Genomic DNA, 26811 nt, shown 5'->3' on the forward strand with positions numbered 1-26811 from the left:
TTTTAGTCATTTGATTTCTGATCTTATTAACTCAATGATTATAGTTTTACCCAATTTTCTCTTGGGAACTTTGTAAGACTCTCTTAATATTAACTTAATGGTCAAACTTATTTAACTTTTAGAGTCAAGTCAATACATCTAATCTTTTATAAATTCTGCTTTAGAATATATTTTTAAAATAAAGGGGAGGCAAAAAAAATATTAATTAAGGTAATATAAAATAATTAAATATAATAAAGTTTCTTAAAATTCAACTAGGTCTTCATTTTTACATTCAAGTCATTATTCATATTGGATAGAGCTTGTTGTATTGTGTGACGTGAGAATGAAACATTAATTTTTTTCTTCAAGTTTCCCCAGTGCTGCTTATTGAAGTCCTCTTGTATATGCACTGCTCCTGAACTTCACCCTGTGTCAATTATTTCTATAAAGCCCAAGACTTCAAAGCATGCATAAAGAGAAACAACAAAATTTTTAATATTATTAGATAATATAATGAAATATCATGAAGTAATATCATTAAATATTGTAAAATAAAATTATACATGAACTTTTAAAAATGTTTTTGGATTTACATTAAACATATTTGTTAATTTGTTAGAAATGGACATTTTTAATACTGCCTTTTTTCGTTCAGTTTGTCCAAGATATATTTCTAACATTATAAAAGTACATTATTTATTTATTTTTAGCATATTTATTATTAAAGGGCTAACTATCTCTTAGATTTATTTATCAATTTAATAATTTTAAATTCAATTCATGTTTTTAATTCCATTATTTTGCCACTTCTGTGCCTATCTTATTTCAAACTTGATTTGAAAACCACATTAATTTATTTTCATTTTTTTCTCAAATAACAATATTAACACCATACAGACTTCATAAATACAGGTCCACTGTGTTTAGTCATTTAGAGTTGCATAGAAGTCTATTGCTCTCTTGACTTATTTTTATTTATTTTTAGTTTAAAGTTGGAAAATATCATGTGTATATAAAGCATATACCAGTAGTATAAATTTTCAAGGACTCAGTAAATATATAATAAAATACTTAAATTACATTTACTTTGATTATTAAAAGAATACAACTTGTGCTCATGAAATATGTAGATCAAATGATATAAAATAAATACCAGCATTAATAATATATCAGAGGAATGTAATTGAAAATGCTTTATTTTTTAAATTTTGATTTGACACTTTTTAATACCTTAGCTTGAAAGTCTGATTCTGAGCACATTTTAAAAATTATTATATAATTTAACATAAAAACATCTAATAGTTAATTTAGATAACTAGAAAGAAACTCTATATATGGAAACAAGTACAAATGGAAGATTATTATTGGCTGAGCTTACTAAACATTGGCAGTGATTCTATAATTCTGACCAACAAATATGCAAAAGTTTTGTTGAAATATGTCTAGAAAATTTCTGTTTCTACTGAGATAAATTTTTAAATAAGTTAATCAGAAGTCATTGCTTTTTACCACTTTTAAAATGTGTTCAAAGCTTATTTAAACTATACATTTAGCAGATTTTTAAAATTCACTAGAAAATTCACTTTATTCATTTCTTTATGTGAGTAAATGTGAGTTTTGTGGAAGACATAATCATTTCTGTCAACAAAATCACATGATGATGGAAATATTTCCAAACATCCAAATGTCCCTCCATAGCAGAGGATTATTTTTTAAAGCTAATTTTCTTTCACTCCTTGTTAAGACATTAGATTTACTTTGAATAAATGGTTTTGACTTATTTCTCTCTTTTTAAAATTTTTTATTTTAATGTAATTGTAGATTTGCATGTACGTGTAGGAAATAATATAGATAGATCCTACGTAATTCTTACCCAGTTTCACCCAAAGGTTACACCTTAAAAACATGTAGAATAATATCACAACCAGGAAACTGAAATGAATACAATCAAGATGTAAAACATTACATTCTTGTGAAAATTCCTTATCTTTGTCTTTCATAGCTATTGACACTTTTCTCATCCTCACTCTCTCCTTAACTATTGGCAACTAATAATCTCTTCTTTATTCCTATACTTCTGTCATTACAGGAATGTTATGCAAATGGAATAATATGTATTTGGGTTTTTTACCCCACATTGTCTCTGGTAATTCATTCATGTTATTGCATTCAATAGTTTATCCTTCCTTATTGATGGGTAGTATACCAAAGTATGAATGCAGAACACTTTAATTATTTAGCTGTTGAGTGACATCTGAGTTTTTGCCAGTTTGGGGCTATTCTGAATATAGCAACTATGAACATTTGTGTTTTTCTGTGAATATAGTCTTCATTTATCAGGGGTAAATACTCAGAAGTACAATTGCTAGATTGTATGGTAGTTCCATGCTTAGTTGTTTTTCTTTTTTTAAAACTGTCAAACTGTTTTCTAAAGTGGTTGTGCTATTTACATTTCTATCATCTTTGTATGAATGATCTTGTTACTCCTATCCTCACCAGCATTTGATATTGTCTCTTTTTTTAGCCATTCTGATATACCATTGTGATCTTAATATGCATATATATATTTCCCTTGCTGTGAATGGTGGTGAACATTTTTCATGTTTTGTTTGGTTGTGATTTTTAAAGTTATTTCCTATTTGTTTTGTTTTGTTTTAATTATTTTTTAGTTTGATCAATTAACAAAATTTTCTCCTATTTTCCATTAAAAAATATTTTATTAGTATAAAGACATACATTTGTGTGAATCTTTTTAAATTTATTTTATTGCATATTTAGAGACTCTTTCAGTTCAAAGAGTTATGTGTTCTGTTAGCTTAGAGATGTTTGTTCTTCCCCGGTACTTTGAATATTGGTTCATTCACCTCTCCTTTGTTCTCCAATTCCGAAATGTTCATTAAATTGATTATATCTTGTATTTTACATTATTCCTCTTCTTATAATTTTTTTGGTAATTTTTCCCAGTAACTTGGATATAATTTTTGAGCTTGTATTCTAATTGACTAATTCAGTTTTCTTAAGTTTCAAACATTTTACATCAATAATTATGACTTTTCTCCAAATGGGTTCTTTTCTACCTAAGACTGTCATTTTCATAAGTACTTATCCAATACTCAATATTTTATAGGGCTTTGTGAGAGGAAATTATAAAAACAATTCAATGTTTCTCAATTTTCTATGTTTACTTTTTCTGAAAGACAGAGAACTGGCTTATCTTGCAACGACAGTGTGATAAATTCTAGTGGAGTTTATCTGTCTCTTTCATCATTGGTTCTTTTATTATCTTTTTAAACTGGCATTTGTTTTTCTGAAGTTGAGTTCAAACTGTAGACACTGCTTTACTTACTTTTCAGTGCTGCTAAAAAATCAGAGATTACCTTGATAACAGTTATTTCATAAGAATATTTTGGAGTCCTAAAGGGAGATAGGCAAGATGGTGATGGAACTGGTGGAAGCATGACAGTTTCTGCAAGGGAACGTGAAAGTCCATCTAAGGGGAGACTAAGGATCACCAGGGCTTCCCTCTGGAGGCAGCTGCAATCCACCATTGCCCTGATAAGAGCCCCAGGTGTGCAGGATCATCAGCCATTCTTGGAGGTTTCTGGGAAGAGGCAGTGAAGATCAGTTGCTCCTCAGTGCCTGGCACCTGACCTACACCACTGCAGCAGACTGAGCACTGGCAGAGGCAATTGTGCAGAGCACACAGGGAGGAAATCTGGAGCTGAGCCCAACCACTGGCAAGGAGACACCAACTGCCACCATTTTCTCTGTTCTGGGACCTGGCAGAGACCTGTGTTGGCCCCCCTGGCTCTATTCAGCCTCCAACCTGGGACCCAGATGCAACCTCTGTGCCCCTCTGGGAGCAACCACCTCTGACTCAGAAGGGAAAATTTAGGAGTGGACACAGACAGATACCCCACCACCATGCTGGACAAGGCACAGACACATCTGATCTGAGTAGGAGACTTGGCAGCAGCAGCAACAGTGAATGAGATGGGTGAATCTGGATCTGATTCACCCTCCTCCCACAGCAGCTGATTGGGCATCTAACCCATGCTAAGAGCAACCAGATTGGCATGCACCAAGAGTGAAGGGGAGGAGATGAAGACTAGAGCCTGCTCCCTACTGCAGCAGGGGCCAGAAGCAGTGGTGGTGCTTGGGAAAAGAACCTGAATTTTCAAAAATGACCACATTCAAAAATGACCACAGAGGGAGTGCTTTTTTTTTCTTTTTTTGTTTATGTTTTAGTACTTGTTTTGGTTTTTTATATAAATTAGTTTTTATGTTTGTGTATGGGTATTTTTATGGGCAAATGCATCATCAGGTTTTGTTTTATTTGTTTGTATGTTTGTTTGCTTGTATGTTTTTGTGTTTTTTGTTTGTTTCTTTATTTGTTAGTTGATGTGCCTGCCTATTTTCCTTCTCCTTTCTCTTCATCTTCCTTTGTCTCCCTTCTTCCTTTTTTCCATTCTTTTATATTTCTTATCTCATTTTACTTTCGGGGCATACATAACACCCCCACCATACTGTCAGATTATAAAATGGTGGGAAGTAGGTTCCAGGGGGCCCACACACCTGTCAAGGGATACTGTAATCTGCAGATAGCTTCTGAACCACAGTTCACCAAATCTCAAAACTGCAAACAGCACAGCCCCACCTTCCCCAGTCCAGCTTTAAAATTGAACAAATCCACAGTACCTTCAAAAGGAAGACTAGAGGATTGAGCAGGCAGAAGTGAAAGCTATCCCCCATCACTGAGCAATGGAATTAAAGAAGCAGGGAAAGAGGGGAGTAAAACCATCACAAGTAAAGAAGAACTGAAGGAAGAACATGGATCCCATACAGACCCCTGGGAAGATAGCACCTGAGAATACAGACTAAGGAACTCAAACAATGAAGAGTCCCCAGAACAACTGGTTTCAAACCACAAACCAAGATATCAAGATATTAATAGAGAGAACGAAAATAATTGAGGAGAGATAAGAAAAAAGAATGAAGGCATTGGCAACTGAGATGGTGGTAATAAAGAACACAGTAAATGAAGTAATTAACAAACTGATAAGCATGGAAAACAGAATTCACCAAGCAGAAGAAAGAATCTCAGAGTTTAAGGAACTAACCTAAACTGTTAAAAATAGAACTAACCTAAACTGGAACTAAATATGGAACTAACCTAAACTGTTAAAAATAGAAAATAAGCTTAAAAAGACAAAATAAAGCCTCCAAGAGATGTGTTATTATATCAAAAGGCAGAACCTATGATTAATTGGCATTCCTGAAGCAGACAGAGAAACAGAGACCACCCTGGACAAATATTCCATTAAATTATCCAAGAAAACTTCACTCATCTCATCAGAGATGTGACCATTCAAACACAAGAAATTGAGAGAACCCCTGTAAGACATCAAATGAGACGACCAACTCCTAGACACATACTAATTTGCTTAAACAAGTAGGTACAAAAGAAAAATCCTAAGGGCAGCAAGAGAGATAGGTCAGACTACTTATCACAGAAGACCAATTAGAATAGCAGCAGACTTATCTACAAACACTATAGGCTAGAAGAGACTAGAGTTCAATCTTCAAAGTTCTCAAAGATAAACAATTCCAACCAAAAATATCCTACCCAGCTAAACTAAGCTTCATAAGCAATGGAGAATTAAAATCCTTTCCAGACATTCAAACCCTATGAGTTTATGCTGCCTCCAGACCAGCTCCACAAGAAATATTTAAGACAGTATTAAACACAGAAGAGAAGAAAAAGAACAACCATGCTATTCCTGAAAATGCAGGAAAAAGATTGAAAACACACACATACATCAACCCCCAAATAAAGAGAAAAAACAACCTCAAATAAATAAACAGCAACAAACTCTATAAGAACCTCATGATAGGGATAAACTCTCACATCTCAATAATTAGCCTGAATGTGAATGGACTAAATGCACCACTGAAAAGACATAGAATGGCAAATTTACTAAAAAAAAATCATGACACAACAATATGCTATCTCAAAGAGACTCAGCTCACCAGAATGGACACTCACAAACTCAAAATAAGAGGACTGAGAACAAATTTTTAGGTGAACGGAACACCAAAAAAAGCAGAAATTTCAATCTTAATATCAGATAAAATATCCTTTAAGCTATCAAAAATTTAAAAAGATACAGAAGGTCACTACTTAATGATAAAAGGTTCACTCTATCAACAAGAAATATCCATCCTAAACATATATGCACACAACATAGGAGCACCAACATTCATAAAGCAGTTTCTAGGTAAACTTTAAAAAGATATTGACTCTAACACTGTCATAGCTGGGGACTTAAGTACCCCACAAACAACCCTAGATAGATCATTTAGGCAAAAAATTAACAAGAATATCCAGAACCTCAACATGATGCCTGTCCAAATGGACTTAATAGATAACTATAGAGCACTCCACCCAACAAGCATGCAATGTACATTCTACTCATCACCACATGGATTGTACTTCAAGATTGACCACATCCTCAGCCACAAATCAAGCACAAACAAATTTCATAAGATCAAAATACTACCATGCACCTTCTCAAACCACAGTGGAATAAAAATAAATATCAACACCAACAAAACTACCACAAAACCCACAAAGACATGGATAATAAACAAAATGATGCTGAACAGCTCTTGGGTCAACACAGAAATCAAAACAGAAATTAAAAGATTTCTGGAAACTAATGAAAATAAAGACACATCTTACCAAAACCTCTGGGATTCCATGAAAATAGTACTGAGAGGAGAATTCATTTACTTATGAACACACATCAAGAAAATGGAAAGATTGCAAGTTAACAGGCTAGCAAATCACCTAAGGAAGCTGGAAAGACAAGACCACAAAAACCCTAACTTCAGGAGAAGAATCCATATCACCAAAGTAAAAGCCCAAATATAGAACATACAAGACAAATATAGAAAAAAATCAACAAAACAAAAAGTTGGTTCCTTGAAAGGATAAAAAAGACTGATGGATCCCAAATTGATCAAGAGAAAGGGAGAAAAAGTCAAAATAAATACAATCAAAAATGCAAGAGATCAAATCACAACAGACCCAGAAGAAATACAAAAAATTATCAGAGATGACTATGCACACCTGTATGGAAACAAATTTGAAAACCTAAGTGAATAGGAGGATTTTCTGACAACATGCAATCTCCCAAGGTTGAAACGAAAAAATTGAGGCATTAAATAGATCAATAACAACCCAGGAAATCGACTCCATAATGAGAAAACTCCCCACAAAATACAGTCCTGGACCAGACGGCTTTCCAGCAGAGTTCTATAAAACATACAAGGAGGAGCTGATACCAATCCTTACTGAAACTATTCCAGACAATTGAGAAAGATGGGACTCTCCTCATTTTATGAAGCTAACATCACACTGATACACAAACCAGGTGAAGATCCAAAAAAGAAAGAGAGATACAGGTCAATATCCCAGATGAACATAGATGAAAAAATTCTTAACAAGATTCTAGTAAATTGGATCCAACAACATGTCCCAAAAATCATCCACCATAATCAAGTAGGCTTCATCCCCAGGATGCAGGGCTGGTTCAACATCCAGAAGACAATAAATGTAATTAAATACATCAAGAGTGGTAAAAATAGGCATCACATTATTATATCATTAGATGATGAAAAAGTTGTCAATAAAATCCAGTGTTGCTTCTTGATTAAAAGCCTTGAATACCAGAGCATAGAGGAAACACCTTAAAAGAATAAGATCCATCTATAATAAACCAACAACCAACATACTGTTAAGTGGACAAATTTGGAAGCATTTTCCTTGAATACCAGAATAAGTCAAGGCTGCCCCTTCTGTACAACACAGTGTAGGAAGTCCTAGCTAGAGCAAGCAGACAAGAGAAGGAAATAAGGGGCACCCAAATAGGAAAACAGGAAGTTAAGTTATCCCTCTTTGCTGATTATATGATTCTATATCTTGAAAATCCATGAGAATCTGTCAATAATCTTATTGCACTGATAAAGGACTTTGACAAAATCTCAGGATACAAAATAAACATGCAAAATACAGACACATTCTTATATACCAACAACAAACAGACAGAGAAACAAATAAAAAACACAGCCCCGTTCACAATAGCAACAACAACAAGAAGAAATACCTCAACTTCTTCCCAACCAGATAAATGAAAGAACTTTACAACAAAAACTACAAAACATTGCTCAAAGAAATCAAAGATGACATAAACAAAAGGGAAAATATTCCATACTCATGATTTGGGTGAATCAACATTCTTAAAAAATTCTTTCTATCCAAGGCAACCTACAAATTTAACTCAATACCAATTAAATTACCACCGTCATTCTTCTCAGACCTGGAAATGACAATACAAAAATTCATATGGAATCATAAACGTCCACAAATAACCAAAACAATCCTCAGCAAAAGAAACAAAGTGGGAACTATCACACGTTCAGGCTTTAAACTTTATTGTAAAGTTGCAATAATCAAACTAGCCTGGTAATGGTTTGAGAGCTGACATATAGACAAATGGAGCAGAATGGAGATTTTGGAAGCAAAACTTCAATTTCAATTTCTCAACCAACTCCTCTTTGACAAAGCCTCCACTAACAACTACTGGAGAGAGGAGAACTTATTCAGCAAATGGTGCTGGGAAAACTGACTGAACACATGCAGAAGATAAAAACAAGACCCCTACCTATCACTATACACAAAAATCAACTTTAAATGGATCAAAGACCTAAACGTAAAACCTCAAACCATAAGAATCTTAGAAAATGCAGGAGACACCCTTATAGAAATTGGAACTGGCAACCAATTCCTGATCAAAACCCAGATGTCCATTCCATAAGAGATAAGGTAGACAAGTGGGGCCTCATCAAACTGACAAGCTTCTGCAAAGCCAAAGAAACCATCAAAAGAACAGGGAGACATTCCACAGGATGGGAAAAATTATTTGCCAACTGTATATCTAACATCTAGGATCTATAAGGAACTCAAAAGTACTGATTAGAAAAAACTAACAGTCCCATTATAAAGTGAGCAAAAGATATGAATAGACACTTCTCAAAAGAAGACATCTGAGTAGCCAACAGATACATGAAAAAATCCTCAGCCTCACTAGTCATCAAAGAAATGCAAATTAAAACCACGCTGAGATACCACCTAACTCCAGTCAAGGTGGTCATCATCAACAACTCAAAAAACAACAGATGCTGGAGAGGATGTGGGGCAAAGGGAACACTTCTACAGTGTGGTAAATTCTAAAAGATCTAAAAATTGATCCAGCAACCCCTCTTCTGGGAATATACCCAAAGGAACTCAAATCACTCTATGAAAAAGATACCTGCACATGCATGTCTACTACAGCATTATTCACAATAGCAAAAACATAGAACCCACCATGCTGCCCATCGAAAATGGACTAGATAAAAAAAATGTGGAACATATATACAATGGAATATTATGCAGACTTAAAAAAGGACAACATTATGAACATCATAACAACTTGAATGGACTTAGAGTCTATAATACTCAGTGATCTATCACATCACAGAAACAAAGAACTGACTACCATATGTTCTTCTTCACAAGCGGACCCTGAAAAATTATGATAATACTATAAGAAAGGGATTGGCAGTAGTGGGAAACTGCCAGGGGGGAGGCACACTTCATCAATAAGAGAACCTGATCTCAAACCCGGTGAAGTGGGGACCAAAGTGAGGCCCAAACTTTACCTGTACAAAGATCATTTGTATACCTAACCCTGAATCATACCCCATATCTTTAAAATAAAAATTTTTAAAGAGAATATTTTTACCTTCATAGATACTCTAGAGTTTTAAATATATCCTTGAATTTCAAATTGTTCTCCAAGCTCTAATATTTAGCCTTTTTCCAGTATGTTATCTGCTGCTTGAAAATGGATTGTGAGTGAAGATTGATAGTAATGATGAACATCCACCTGATCTTCTTGATCCCAGGCCAATAGCTTTTGATCCCTCTTCTAATCCCACCCTATACTACACATTATCTCAACAATATCATAGTAATCTTTCTACCTAGCTTTATGACATCACCCTGCTGTTTCAAGTATCCAGGTGAATCTTTACACTTATAAAACAAAGTCCAAATTCCTTAGCATTAAATAAAAGTCTATTTTAGTAACATGTCCACAACATTTACCATATCCTTTTTGATCCCTTACTTTATGTTAATGCTGGGTTTTACTGCTCCAATAATGCTTTTATTTGTATTATTAAACTTTTATTTTTCTTATGGTAGGTTCCTAACCACGTTCAATTTCTTTGTTATTTATCCCAGCCTCTCCACCAATTTTATTTTCCAGATTCATCTCAAATTTTCTCCATTGTACTTCAATATTCCATATTACAAGCACAATAAAAAAGAAGAGTCTCATGATAATCAACAACAGAATAGAAACAAATTTTTCAAAATTGGGATCAAGTTGAGTTTAGAAAATATCCTATACATCTTGGTGTTAATGACATTGGTTCTCTTGGGTATCTTTTCCCTTATTTTCACTGTGATTTTGCAGAAATCTTAGCTTTACTTATCTTAGGCATTAATGAGTTAGTCATCGACAAGGCAGAACAGTTCACGAAAGCATAGTTTTGTAGAAATTAGAAGGGCTTTGCAATCCCACAGATATGGTTTGGATGCAACATCTGCCACTTAACTGCCTTTCTTTAAATCTTTGAAATCAATTTCTTTACTTATAAACTAAAGATATAAGTGGACAAAAACATGCATAAGTAAACTGTCCTCTATACAGGATAATCCTTCACTTACCTCTCAAATTCTATTCAGGTAAGAAAGATTCATGAAAATTAGAAAAAGTATTAGCTACAGTATTCTCCATTATAGTTATTAATATATTTTTGAAGTTTTGATAAATTTACATGTATGTATTTTTTAATGAGGTTATGAACACTAGGCATGTTTTTTCAAAAGTTTAGATGTTTTCAGAAACATCATTGTCTCCCAAAATGTGTCCTTTCCTTTGGTAGCTTCTTCAAGGACTCATGATTCTGACTTTGCATGGCCTTTCTGTTTACACATTTAACTTAATGTGTAAACAGGGAAATATCAAATATTCCAAAGGTTGATTCAGGTCCCTGTTAGACTTAAGCCCTGGCCATTCTTTATTGTGTCTTTATTCTTAGACAATACAAGGCCATTCTTCTTCCAACTGAGATCCTTACCTTGACTATTTCCCTGACACTAAGAAGAAATCTGAAAAGCAAATCCAGAATCTGACTCTTCCAATCAAGAATCTCTCTCCTTGACTACAGCTGGAAATGTATGCCCACACTTCTGGCTTTAGAAAACTGGTTAAGAATTAGCAAGTTTATTTTCATGAGTTTCCCTTCCTTACCTACTGAAATATAGGCATTGGTCTTCCTGAACTTTCCAGTCATCTACCTAGTCACCCTGACTAGAAATAACCTCATTATTCTGGCCACCTTGACTAACCTCATGTAGCACAGTCACGTGTTCTTCCTCAGAAACTTGTCCTTCCTGGAGATAGGCTTCAACCTAATTATTGTGCCCAAAATGCTGGGGACCCTGCTTGCAAAGGACGCAACCATCTCCTTCCTTGGCTGTGTAATTCAGATATACCTTTTCTTCTTTTGGGGGGGTGTCTGAATGCTTCCTCCTGGCTACCATGGCATATAACCACTACAAGGTCATCTGCAATCCCTTGCATTACCCAGTCATTATGAACCAAAGGTCATGTGCTAAATTGGCTGTTGCCTCCTTGTTTCCAGACTTTACTGTAGCTACTGAGCAGACCACATGGTTCTTCAGCTTTCCATTCTGTGGTATCAATAAGATAAACACTTTTTCTGTGACAGCTAAGGCTGGTCTGTGCAAACACAGCACTGTTTGAGATCTACACCATCATTGGAACCATTCTGGTTGTCATGATACCCTGCTTGCTGATCTTCTGCACCTATGCTCACATTACTGCTGCCATCCTCAAGATTCCATCAGCTAAAAGGAAGTATAAAGCTTTTATTACATGCTCCTCCTACTTCCTTGTTGTCTCTCTTTTCTATATATCCTTAAACCTGACATAGTTTCAGTCTAAATCCAATAATTCTCCTGAGAACAAGAAGCCGTTGCCATTGTCCTACACTATTGTGACATCCTTGTTCAACACTATCATCTACAGTCTAAGAAATAATGAGGTAAAAATGCTCTCAGTCAGACTGTCCACAAGGCTCTAGCTACAGAAACAGTATCCCATAGACATTATGAAGCGAGACCAAATTCTATAGTATGAGAAGCAACCAGTCTCATATTTGAGATTCCTCTCTAACTCTTTTCACATCTCCATTGGGATGAAATTCGGTTACTGAAATGGATTTTGGAAAGCTCAGTAGAGAGAAAAGAGACTTATCACTACCACCTGCAAAAATTTCTCTGCTGCCCATTGTAGACGTACACTGTTTTTCTTTTGGTTCAATTGGTAATTCTATACTTCTGTGGCCAAGTGTTTCCAGATATTCACATTCCTGTATGACATACATTGTGCACAGTATGAAACCACTACTGATTACAACATGGAGACACCATAATAAAAAAGAATAAAACACATTTAAAAAGTTATCTTGTCAATTCTCTTCCTCTGGGCAAATCTCACTCCATTAATCAGGCAGGCAGCTCAATGAGGCTGCAGTTGCCACATTTAGATATTTAAAATACTTAGTAACAATAGAATGAAAATCCCAAAGATGCTTTCATGAGAACAGCTCTATTTGACGCTGAGACAATATGGATGAATGTGACAGTCTGAACTGGGAGGCAGTCCCTAGGTAGTCATTGGAGGCAGTGTCACTTGTGGAACCAAAAGCTGCATAAAACATGGAATATTCCTCTCTGGACCTGGAGTCTTAGGTGCAGGCACAATTTTAAATTTTTCTAGAAAAATAGCCACGGGGGCTTCTGATGCCAAAGCCTAAGAACATTTATCTCATTGTTGAGAGTTACAATTCTATCTATTCTGGTTTGCCATGCCCAAGAAAAACATTCCCATTACAATGAAACCATTCTTTAATTTTTCAATAGTATATGAAAGGTGAATAAATGAATAGGTACTCAAGCTGAGAAATGATAGTTACCTGGAGTGAAGCAGTACAACTAAAAATTAACTCAAAATAATTTTTGGAGGATGAATTGATAGGATTTGGCAGTGAATTACATATGGCGATATGCACTGCTCAAGAGAGGAGGGCTAATCCTGAAGCATGACTAGCCTATGATAGAGTAAAGATGTTCTGAAAACCTGGAGGAGATCTATAAAAGAGGTATAAAATACATGATTTTTTTTTTCAGAGAAAGTCAAGCCTAAAGTTGTGTCTTCATATCTCTGTGTGATGAATGCCCTTCCACCTTTTAGGAATATCTATCCCCAACCAACAGGAATTAAACTTGCCTTGGGACCAAAGACTTTCATCACAGACCAGCTTCCCTTCGAATTAGATATGAAAGCCAAGGATTCAGGCAAAATTGACTTATTACGGAGAAACCATTAATTGAGTGGGGAAAGTCTAGTAGGAATGGAGAAGAAGCTAGCAAAGGTGCAATTTCAGGTGAAATCCCAGACTCAGCCTGTGCCAGTAGGGAACCCTAGAGCATTCATATACCTCAGAGTTTGTTTGCATTAGAACGTAGGAGAGGCTTTTTGTACTCCCACTCCAGTCATTCATTGGGTACTGGTGGACTGTGGGTGGGGAAGAAGAAAAAGTAAAATTCCTAGGCACCTCTCTCTGTCTTCTGGAGAAGGTCCCCAGTGTGCAAAGGCATTCTTCTGAAGGCCTCAGGTGCAAGCTGTTAGAAAAAAAGCTTGCAAATAAATCTTGCAAATATTTCCATAGAACAAAGTACAAGATAAACGTATTGTGTTCTTGTCTTCCTCCCCCACCTCCCCCTCAACACAAACACACTCACACAAAGATACAAGGAAACTGTTGGAGGTGATCAATGTGTTTGTGTTTATTACCTTGATTTTTTTAAGAAAAGCTTGCAGAAGTTGAGGAAGGGGGCACAGAGCCAGTAAAAGTGACCCAAGAGGACTGAGGAGGAATTACAACAGTGTCCACTACATCCTTTCTTTAGAGGTGCTTTTTATCATCTGAGTGTTTGAGGGAAAAAAAAAACCTACAAGATTAAAAAGTACCTATTGATAGTGTGACTACAGCTAACATAGCTAACAAAAATGTATTGTACACATGTAATGGACATGCTAAACACCCTGACTTGATCACTATGCAGTATATACATATATCAAAATTTCACATGTACCTCATACATTTGTACAAATAAAAAAATTACCATTTAAAGTAATGACCACTAAATTCAGAACACATTCGATGTGTGGTGTCCTCTCCAAGTTCAACATTTACCCACCAGTGTAAGTTGCTGATGCATCTATTTACTTATGCAAAACACAAATATTCAAAGTCATCTCTTAAGGATATACATTAATTACAAGAAATAATACAGAATAACACATAAGTAGAAAATAAATATTTTACAGCTAGATCATTTTCTTCTAGTGATATATTCATCACAGCTGTAATTTCACATTTTTATATAGTTCTTTGATATTTGTCACTGCCTCTAAACTGTAAGTCCATGAAGCCAAGGACAATGTCTATTAAATTTATTATTGAATTCCTAGTGCCTGCTACATGTTAAGCATACAATAAATATTTCTTGGATGTGTAAAGAAACAGCTAAAATGTATCTCATGCATTTGTTCACTGGAGCCTGTGTTACAGTCAACTATTCTCCAAATGCTAGAGAGTAGAACTAAGGGAGAGGGAGAGGAAGAAAGGAAGATGGCAAAGAGATGTCAAGTGGTCATATCTAATCTCACACTGTCTTTTATTGAAAGTCCAAATAAGCATGGGAGCCAATAGTGATTTAGAGTATATATTAGACAAGAAAAGGGGTTGTCAGAGGGAAAAACGAACAGCTATTATTTTTCATACACTAAGTCATCTCTCTATTATCACTTTTATTGGGAATGTGGATATTTCCATGGAACAAAATGAAAGATGAGCTTGCCATCCTAATCCATCAAAATGGAAAATCTCAGGTTATATAGGTGAGGGCGAGACAGAGGTCAGTATATTAAATAAGCCTTGTGGAAAAATCCAAGCACGTAAGTGCAGATACCATGCTAGTTACTAAGCAAACAATAATTAACAAGTCATATATGGTTACTGCTTTCCGTAAGAAACATGCAAGAAAATATCTCTTAAAAAAAAACTGTGAGAAATATTCAGACGTCCGTTTGAATCTTTGGATGAAGCCCTTATTATCTGGGGGAAATTTTTAACACAAGACATTGACTTCATCTTATTCTCTCAACTTCAATTTCTATTCCAGAAGGGTTAGGATGTTGAAACTGTTAGTCAGACTTCCCTTTTCTTAACCTAGAGTTAACAACCTCCCCAACGAACTATTTATGATTTGTATTAACATTCTCCACGTGGTTGAGACAATGATTAATGGGTTTTCTTCCTCATGTCTGAAAACTTCTCCTGAGTCCAAGTCAGAAATACTCCTGAGAAACAGTTCAATGAGAATCAAAAGTGAGAGGAAATGTGGGAAAAAAAATACTGGTTTGCTCTACTAATTTCTCTTGGGTATAACTACTGGAGGATAGATAGACCACTGAATTTTGTCCCTTTGCACTTGTAGCCTCACAAGTGCAGAAAAAGCTAAGGCTGCAGTAAAGACTTTCTTCCAATTATAAGATTGAAGAATCTTCATGAATATTTGCATGTCTGGGAACTACCCAGAACTCACACATGTCAGAAAGTGAATCTATAACTTCACCTGAGGAAGAGGAAGCATTTGGGGAATAACTTCCCCACAGTAAACAACTGGGAATGAAATAGTCCTGAGACACTACCTGGAATCCTCTAGGGCACAGGCCCAGCTCACAGCTTCTCTAGATGATGAATGCTGTACAGCTCAGAGCATCTTTACAGGGACTGACCCAACCACATCCCAGGATTCACCTGGGGTGACTGACACAGTCTTGGGACAAATCTTCTTGGAGAATGTGACAAAGACTAACAAAATTCACCAGCATGGACTGAGACACTCAGCCCAGAGTGCCTTTAAAACGACTGACACAGACACAACCCAGGTCTTCTCTGGAATGACTTCCACAGACAATGCCATAATTTAAAAGTTCTCTGAAGATCCTAATTCAGAAATATCCTAAGGCTGCTCTAGACTGACACAGACCAGGGTGTCTCTGGAATTTATACAGACAGGGGTTACTTGCAGAAGGTGAGTAAAGGGCGAGAGGATAGGGCACAGACTTAACATTTTTTGAAAAGAGAATGAAAATATGTTTTCTTTGATCCATTTTTAAGAGACAAGAAAAGAGATTAAGTGTCTCAAGTAAAGAACAACGTGTTTTATAGGACTTGACAAATTAGATAACCTGGGAAAGGATGGAAAATAATGTTAGGCTACATATTGTATTTTAGAAGCTCAAGGTGTTTGCATGGATATTATCTCATTTTACTCTCACACCCATCCTGTCAGGTAGATGGGGTATTTATTATAATTATCATTTTACAGTTGAGAAAACCATAACTCAGAACAGTTAATGCCAATAGCTCAGTGTCTCACCATTAAAATAAATAAATAATAGCCAGAACATTCACTTTGAACTTACGACTCCAAAATCCTCGCCATTGTAACTATGTACATGGTCTCAAGCTATCATTTATGTGGTAGCTTCACAAAGTTCTTTTAAGTATGTTATCTAGTTCTTTCTTACTGAAACAAAACACAGAATCTCCAAGACATTATCCCTGAAAGGAGACACTCTGGACAGAGAAATGCAGCTGGCCAGGCAAACTCAGCTCAATTTCCCCATAATTTTTTCTTTCCCGTAGGGTTCTCTCCCTCTTTTTGATGGTGGCAGTCACAACCACACTTATCAAAGATTCTGTTCTTTGCAAGTCTAGTAGTAAAATAGTACCTAAATTAAACTGTACTGATAACATTCTTGCAGCCATCATAACTACATGCATGTATAAATCATAGGAAGGTCAATTCTTCAAAATCTTCCCTGCAACTTCCCCTCTACCATTCCTTCCCTACTTAGTAGGAAAAAAATATAAAATACACACAGTGCCAAAAAAATGTGTACACATTTTTAAAGTATGACATTCACTCAAAAGATGGCCTTAATAAAATAAATGTTAGCGTCACCATGCAACCGGCAGGAGCGTTAAAAGAAAATGGCAGAAACACAGTTGAGTGAATATCATACTACATATTGCTACTGTAATTTAATTCAACTTCAAAAAGTAATACATAGATAATATCTCTTACAATGTGGATACACTTTTTGGCACCTCTGCCTATAAGCAGAAGAAAAAAATAAAGTTATGGAAGAGAAAAAGAGGGAAGAGAAGAGGAGAAGAAGGAAATCTAAAGGCAAAGATTAGAGAGGGATCAAGACATATGAAGAAAAACTTAGAATTAAAACTATGAGAAGGCCGGGCTCAGTGGCTCAGCCTGTAATCCCGCACCTTTGGGAGGCTGAGGTGAGTGGATTGCCTGAGCCCGCGGGTTCGAGACCCGCCTGGGCAGCGAGACCTCATTTCTACAATAAATCAAAAAATTAGCCGGGGTGATAGCGCGTGCCTGTAATTCCGGCTACTCGGAAGGATCGCTGGAGCCCAGCAGGTCGAGGCTGCGGTGGCCGGGAGCGGCCACTGCACTCCAGTCTGGGCGACAGAGTGAGACTCTGACTCAAAAAATAAATAAATAAATAAATAAATAAATAAATAAATAAATAAATAAATAAATAAAACTATGAGAAGGAGGCAGATGCAAAGTCCTAAATCAGGGGGACAGAAAAAAGGGAAAATCAAACAGGTGGAGCTCTAAGGCCCTTCCCCTGCTTTTGAACAAAAGCACTGTGCTTCCCTGTAAAATTCAACTTGAAAATAAAGGGGGGGAGCCATATCTGCTTTAAAATTCAAAAAACTCTATTAGGTATATGCAAGTTCCCTTAGCTTCATAAACTGAACATGCAGCAATATTCTTTGATAACTTCTGAATTTCGGGCCTGAAAACTTTTTTCTTCCTAGCCTTTTGTCCTGTGTTGGTCAGTGTCTGGCATCATCTGGTTGTGTGTCCTCACATAATGCTCAATCTGTGCTGGGTAGCAGTTTTTCTCTGGTTCCAACTGTCATGGGTTTCAGCTACACTTCACCGGATTGTTTTATATCTAACACTGCCTTATCAAAAGATTAGACTTAGAGTCTTTTTGAAACTACAGTAATATTAATGATAATGATTATGACAATAAGAATTCAAACTTGTATAATTTTAAAATTATATATTTATTTCCATCTTTCCTACCAGACAATAATTTAAAACATTGTTAAAAAATTTTCTTCAGAAACTTTAAAAACATGATAATTACTTTAAACATAATGGATTCACAATGAATTTTATGAGAAAGCATCTCATTAGCTTTTTGAAAATAAATATTAGTATGCTAGGCCAATTAATTAATGTCATTAAAACAAATGTTAATTAGTGATTCAACAAACATTTATTGTTACTTAGTGGTCCAAGGTAATGAATATGAATATAACAATGCATATGATTTTGTTTGTGTCTCCAAGGAGTACACAATTTGCTGGAGAGGACATGTATGTATATATAAATATAACTAAGATATAAAACCATTATTATAATAAGGGCATTTTAAAATGCTATGATGAGAATAATCAATTATACCCAGTTGGGGGATGAGGATGGTCAAAAAAACCTTTTACAAGGAAATTGACTTTAGATCTCAGATTAAAGAATGTGTGTCAATATGATTTATCTGCGCTTCACTAAGACATTTGATGAATTATTTCATGAGATCTTTTTTGACACATTAAAGAGATATGTTCCAGATTACAGTACCTATAACAATGTTTTTTTATATCCAGCCAGTGTCTGGAGTGATATAAGGTCACTGATAGAAAAAATAGATGACTTTGCCTCAAAGTATAAGGTTTAAAAATTGGTGTCAATCCATTTTAAGATATGGCTTACATGCTGTGCCTCAGGGTATTGGCTCTGTCCCCAGGAAATATTTTGATTAAACATATGAGGGAAGTGGACACCCATGGCACATTGAGTGATACAAAGCTGTTATAATAAACTTTAAAAATTCCTCAGAACATAGCACAAAATAAAATAAAATAAATATACCTTGGAAGACAAACTATAATATACTACCTTAAAAAAAGAAAAACTCAGAGGTCTGCCTTGACTGTGGGCTCAGCTAGAGATCCAATTGTGTCATCAAACTACTGTAAAAATAGTTACAACTTAGGCTACAATAAGTACTAAACACTTGGAATTAAGCACTCTGCTAGATGCAAAAGATACTAGGCTGAATTAATAGGTTTGTCCTCATGGTGTTAACAATTAAGATAATATAAATAGATGTACAAGTACACAATTATAAAAGTGCTCTAAAAGAGATTTTCACAAAGTGTTATGAAAGTAAAAGAAAACATGTCTTGATTCTGCAAAAGGAGGACAGGAAAACATCACAAAGTGATGTTTCAGCAGAGAATTTGCAAAATGAACAGAAAGTTATACTTTTTTTTGGCTCCCACACGAGTGAGAACATGTGATATTTGTGCCTTGCTTATTTCACTTAACATAATGATCTCCCAAACACAAAGAAAAGATAAATGTTTGAGGTGATGGATATCCCAATTACCCTGATTTGACTATTACACATTGTATACATGTATCAAAATACTGCATGGATCCCTGAAATATATACAAGTATTATATACCAGTTTAAAAAACAACATAGAGCATGGGTAAAAAATTTGAAGTAAAAAAAGTAAGAATAACCTAAAACCTAAAAAGAACAAGGATATTACATATAGTTTTAAGGAGAGGATTCCAACAGAAGAGAGTCACAGGCACAAGTACAAGGAGTGATGAGAAGACATGTGGAAGGAAAATAAAGTATGTTTGTGTGGCTATAGCTTCAGCTACATGGGGGATTTGAAGATGGAAAAAAATAAACAGAGATCAGAGAAAAAGTCCTTCTTAATGGGTTTGTACTTTATCCTAGGGGCAGTAGGGAGTGATTGTAAGTAAGTAGGTAAGTGACTTAATCAGACTTGCTGTCAGATCACATACAAGCTGAGGATGCTTTGGAAAGAACAAACTGAAAGTGAGTTCCTACAAAATAAAAGCCAGAACCTAAAGGCAATGGTGATAGAGATGAAGAAGATGACATTGAATCAGAGTTTAGGAGTAAAAGTAAACAATATGGGGGATGAATTATAGGACTATATCCCAGTTCCTGGCTTGTACTTTTGGGTGATGCCATTTACTAGCACGGAGTAGATACAAGGAGGAGGTCTGAGGTGGAAGAAGATGACGAGTGCAATTTATATCTCTTATCACTGCTTAAATCAGTGTCAACTGTATGAGGCTGCAGGATATTCTTTTGCGTTTGTGTCTAAATTCTTTGTGACTGGGGCTCACTCTACCTACCTTATGTCTGTATAGATGGTTTCCCTGATTACTTCCCACATTGTCTTCATTATCTGTTAGTTCATTCAATAACAATTTCCTGCGCATCTACTTTTCTAGTCATTGGGATACAAATTTGAATAGCATCAAGGATCAGAAATCTAAAGTTTGAGACAGAGACAAAAATTAATGATTATTCTAAAATAAGTACTGTGGAAGTGGTATACCAATTCTCCAGTGTTGCTATGCATTGAAATTCTCTGCCCATGATTAGAGATCATCTTGTTTTGCTCATGCTACCACCCTATGCCAGGCACTCTGGTTTGTCCTCAGTTGTGAACTTAGATTTATTCCCATTCTGAAAAAGTAAGTTAAAGTGTCACTTAATGATTAAATCCCTGACTTGAACTCATACCACCCAGGATGCATAAACTGATGCCAACGCTTGCTGGCTGCCTACTCTTGGAAAAAAAATTATCCAAATTCTCTATTGAGTTTTCAGTTTTTCTCTGTTTCAGCTCCTTGGCTGTATAATGGGCCAAATAATAGTCTTCTTTGGGTTGTTGTGAGAATTAGATAAGATAATACATGCAAAAGACTTAGGATAGTGTGTGACAGTTATTTGATGCTTCCTGAATGTTCAATCTTACTGTGAAAATATATGAGGTATTGAAGAAGTTTTTAATAAAAAACAGGATGCCCTGGTTGAGTCTTTTTTAAATGAATGTAACTCAGCAAAAATATAAAATAGCATTTCTCTTTACTTCCCTCCTTTCTTCACTACCCTAATTTTACCTCTTGTACCTGCTCAGGATTTGACTCAAATATCATCTTCTTAGTGAAGCTTTCCCTGACTTTTTTCCACACCCCAAATGCTTATCTCTTTCTCCACTACTTTATTCTCCATCACTCTTATCATCATCTCACAGACTATACTTCTACTCGCATAACTCATAATGTCTTCCCTATGAGGTGACTGTTATGAGGGCAGAGATCTTATTTTGTTGTATTCTCTTTAGTGTCTAAAATAGTGCCTGTCATATAGAACGATCTTCTGATAATCAATATTTAAATATTTTTAAATAAATTATTATTCAAATTATGAGATAATTTGAACAAATATTCAAATTATATGAGATAATTTGAACAAATTATTATTTTATCTTAGGGATTAAATAGTAATGGCTACAGTTGAGTTTAGCCAATGAGTTGGATAAGAAGAATTTAGAAGGCAGATCTAACATTATAACATGATAATTATCATGATTAACACTTATTGAGCATTTATAATGTGCATAGCAATATGCTAAGTGCTTTATATTTATTTCTATATTTAAGTTTACAGTCAAAAGAAATAATTTTAGGATACTGATTTTGAAGCTTAGTTATTGATATTAATTATGAAATCTTGTCCCTTTTTCATAGGATTTCATCTTACTAGTCATATTTGCATATTTGAGTTGTATTTTATTTATATGCAAAATGTGAACTTCAAATTTTTTGAGAGTCAAAACATAAGTTAACAAAGAGATCTGATGAAAGAGTTTATGCTAAACACATCTAGATTCTGTCCATAGTTCTGATGTTACCTTGATACATACAACTACATGAATAATATTTAGCCATGGGATCAAGATAAGTCACTGTTTCTATGTAAAGTGTTTTCTCATTTAGATTGCACTTTTCTGAGTGTAGAAATGGAGATTCCTACAATATAGTGGAATCTTCTTGAATATGGACTTCTCGAGATTGGGACATATTTAGGTCCCCGGGGATCATTTGGTAATTTTTCGTTTACTTTCCTTGATTGTATCTTCCCACACTTTTGTTCTGCAGCAAATACATCCTGCCTGATCTTGCCACCTTTTGTTATGTAGCAGGTGCCCTCTCTTCCTAAATGCTTGACCTGGCTTTCTTAGCACCACTGACTGTTGGAGAGAGATAGGGTAGAAACATGAACGTGAAGCTGTGATGTTGACCTCCTCTACAAAGAAAAGAAAAGTCAGAAACATATACAGATACACATGATATGTTTCAGTTCAGTCTAAAAAAATAATAATTCTTCCAAAAAATTATGAATCCAATGGTCAAATGTTTGGAGAGTATAGATGTTTGATCCTGAACAACTATAACAAGAAAGGAGAAGAATAAAGTCACTGGAAGTTTCCTTTCTAAGGATATAAATAACATGTGTGAGTTCTCCTACCTTCCTAGCCTTTAAATGCCTAGTGAAATCCTGGGCAGAAGAATGACCTGGAAGAACTGGACAATTGTCAATGAATTTGTTCTTGTGAGTTTCTCAGCCCTGTCCATAGAGCTACAGGCTCTACTTTTTCTCCTTTTCTTGACCATTCACCTGCTTACTTTAATGGGCAATGTCCTTATCATCCTGGTCACAACAGTTGACTCTGCACTACAAAGTCCCATGTACTTCTTCCTCAGAAATTTGTCCTTCCTGGAGATAGGTTTTAACTTAGTCATTGTCCCCAAGATGCTGGGGACCCTGATAATTCAAGACACAACCATCTCCTTCCTTGGCTGTGCTACTCAGATGTATTTCTTCTTTTTCTTTGGGGCTGCAGAATGTTGCCTCCTGGCCACTATGGCATATGACCGCTATGTGGCCATTTGTGACCCCTTGCGCTACCCAGTCATCATGGGCCGCAGGTCCTGTGCCCAGCTAGCAGCTGCCTCTTGGTTCTCAGGGTTTCCAGTGGCCACTATGCAAACCACATGGATTTTCAGTTTCCCTTTTTGTGGCCCCAACAGGGTGAACCACTTCTTCTGTGACAGCCCTCCTGTAATTGCACTGGTCTGTGCTGATACCTCTCTGTTTGAACTGGAGTCTCTGATGGCCACTGTCCTATTTATTCTCTTCCCTTTCTTGCTGATCCTGGGATCCTATGTCCGCATCCTCTCCACTATCTTCAGGATGCCTTCAGCTGAGGGGAAACGCAAGACCTTCTCCACCTGTTCCTCCCACCTCCTGGTTGTTTCCCTCTTCTATAGCACAGCCATCCTCACATACTTCCGGCCCCGATCCAGCACCTCTCCTGAGAGCAAGAAGATACTGTCACTCTCCTACACAGTGGTGACTCCCATGTTGAACCCTATCATCTACAGCCTAAGGAATAGTGAAGTAAAGGCTGCACTGAGACGGGTCAGTCGCAGGACTCTCGGCCCTGAGAAACTATGATTGATTGACTTAGATGGAAAATGAAGGGGTAAAACATAAAGACAAAGAAATGAAAAACGAATTACTCAAATGAGTTTTAGGTCTCTACTCTTTCCAAGAACCTAAGTATGCCCACTAGGATTTTTGACTATCCACTAGGATCCATTTCTTAAAAAAAAGAACACGGGTGATGAAAGAAAGTGCTCTAGTGGTCTGAGTGTCTTATGGAACTGCGGTATCAATGTCTCTGGAGATGATACAGTTTACATAGATTAGGATCCTCTGAAGGTTGATAACCTCACTACAATACAGTGGTTACAAACTGTGTTTTAACCTTTCTTGAACTTCCTCATCCATTTTATTTTATAATTTTCTGCTTTACTTTGTTCTGTCTCCAAAACCACACCTGTGTATTTCTAAGGTGTCTTTGTTTACACAGTTACTAAGACAACAATAACAATGCTAATAAATAGTAGCATTTTGTTTCATCTTTATTTTTTTCCAAAAAATTTTGAGTTTGAACTCAAAATTTCAACAAACTTTTATTCAGCACTCAGCATATGGCATGCCCTGTTTAGGCCCTAAAGACACATTGGTGAACAAAACAGATAATTATCTTGCCTCATAGAATTTGCATTCTAGTGAGAAAGAGAAATAAGAAAAAAATACTTAAAACCTCCAGTGGTTTATAAAGCACACATGTTTTAGAGGGCTAGGAATTGAAGAGTTATGCCTCTGCTACTGCAGTCAGTCCATGCCTCAGCTAGGTAAAGGCTATTCTACACTGACATCTGCTTAAATCTCATGTTATTTCCCTAGGGTATGAAAACTGCTTGACAGAAAGGGTACAAAGAACTCCTTAGACAAGTATATGTAAGTGGATATATTAAACTGCTGTAAATAACCCAAAGATTCTTTGTTTACTAGATTTTTTTTCTGTTATTCTATTGTCATTGAATGGAATCAGTTATCTTTTTCAAGTTTGTGTATCATTCAACCAACACAGCGGCCTCTCTTTGTGATTTTGAACCTGGTCCAACTCTGTACTCAAAGTAAAAAGCAGCCTTGGGTATAGGCAGCATAATTTTGTGTAAACATACTTCTAACAATTCATTGATAATCATAAGGTGGAAAAGTATTACTGCACAGGCACATTTTATGCACTAACTCTATACACCACCCTACGTCTGTGTGCCATGGAGGTACCAGGATCAGTTTCATTTCCCACACAAGGTGTCCTTCAGCTCTCGTCATACACTTGGTCATGCCTCATTCTTCTCAACGGATATTCAAGTTTTTGCTATTCTTCCCTGATCCATTCTTTTTCTTCTTTTTTTCAAAACAGCAACTTCTACTTCAAGAATGTTGGGATGATTAGACTTAAGCAACTTTTTTATACTCTTACATCCAAAAATATGTTTGTCTGTGCCCACATCTATGCCTGCTTCTCTTTAGTCTAAGAAGTGATGCCTCTCCTCTCTACTTGTGTACTTGATTTTACAACCTCTTGTCTGCTCATGGGTCATGTTTTCTCTAGTATCTCCTCTGTCTCCATTGTAACTTCTACCTTTCCCTCTTTTTGGCCTAATACTTAAAAGAAGAATAAATCACAATCTTGATCATTTTTCTTTTATTATTTACTCTTAAACTTACTTTTTAACATCTTTACTGAAGTAACTCACATACCAGAAATTTTACTCACTTAAAGTTTATAAGTCAATGTTTTTAGCATATTCACAATGTTGTGTAACCCTCACCACAACCTAAATTTAGAACAATTTTATCATTCCCAAAAGAAAGCCCACACCCACTAGCATCAGACAACTACTTGAAAACTTATTTTACATTTACTATTTACTTACTGAAATCTAGTTTCTGCCCCATTGCTTAATTGAAATCAATCATTCAAAGTCATTAATGATGTCTATATTCAAAAACCAAATGACTAGTGTTTAATCTTAATTTTGCTCCTCTCTGTTATAGCCCTTAACATTGCTCATGCATTCCTTTAGAAAATTTCTACACCTTTTACTTCCCAAAAAATACTCTGTCCTGGTTTCCTTCCTGCATCTCTAATCACTCCTCAATTTTCAAGGAGTTTTTCCATAAGCACTTAACTATTAGAAACATTGTGTTCACCAAGTTTCAAATAATAATCTTAGTGCTTTTTCCCACTCTGTTGCTTTAAAAAAAAAAAAAACAGCTTTACTGAAGTATAATTGGTATACAAAAAACTATGTGTGTGTGAGTGTGTGTGTATGTATAAACATTGAGTATATATACAAACAGATATACATATACATACATATATATATGCATACATATATACATACATGAGTTTGAACAGAGGCATATGCCCATGAAACTATATTATAATCAAGGAGAGGGGAAGTAAGAGAAAGGGGGAAAGAGAGGACTTCATCAACCCTGAACTTGAGAGTCAGACATTTGCAACTGTCCATAAGACTTGCCCACATTTATTTCCCAACGGTACAGCAAAGGAATCATTTAACTCATATCAAAAAACCAAACGCATTTTTTCTCACTAAACTTGCTTTGTAGACTGAGTTCCAATTTCAGAAACTATCACTAGCATTACCTATTCAACTAACCACAAACCTAATAATCAAATGAAGCTTATCCTTCATACCCAGGAAATCCAGCGAAAAGCTCTCACCTAGCCAGCGTGTTGTTGGTGCTTTGGGGCCATAATGGTGCATGAGACATATATTTCAGTAAACTCTCCAGGGCTATATGATTATTTTTCTTGATCATAATTTAAAATATCATTTTACAAAAAAGAGTTAAGCTTACTTATTCTTAAAACTATACGTTTTTGCCATTAAAAAATGCTATCACTATTATGTTCATTCCAAACATCACAGGTTAGTCATAGATTGATCATCCTTCAAAAAGTACTTCAAATACTATCTCTTTCATGGCATGGGTTATTTTGCTTTCAATCAGATAATCATATAATATTTTCTTCTCTGAGAGAAAACACACACACACACACACACACACACACACACACACACACACCTGGATT

The 26811-nt window shown here is 35.6% G+C and overlaps 1 protein-coding gene and 1 pseudogene across 1 annotated transcript; both read left to right on the forward strand.

Moving 5' to 3' along the window:
• Positions 1-11353: 11353 nt before the first annotated feature.
• Positions 11354-12320, forward strand: LOC103262187 (annotated as a pseudogene).
• A 10500-nt stretch (positions 12321-22820) lies between these two features.
• On the forward strand, positions 22821-23805 carry LOC103262186 (olfactory receptor 10A4). The gene has a single exon (XM_008059812.1). The coding sequence runs from the start codon at positions 22836-22838 to the stop codon at positions 23781-23783; it is 948 nt and encodes a 315-aa protein (XP_008058003.1). The 5' UTR covers positions 22821-22835; the 3' UTR covers positions 23784-23805.
• The last annotated feature ends 3006 nt before the right edge of the window (positions 23806-26811 follow it).

Source organism: Carlito syrichta, unplaced genomic scaffold (genome assembly GCF_000164805.1).
Source record: "Carlito syrichta isolate Samal-C Ts95f unplaced genomic scaffold, Tarsius_syrichta-2.0.1 Scaffold304376, whole genome shotgun sequence".
NCBI classification, from domain to species: Eukaryota; Metazoa; Chordata; class Mammalia; order Primates; family Tarsiidae; genus Carlito; species Carlito syrichta.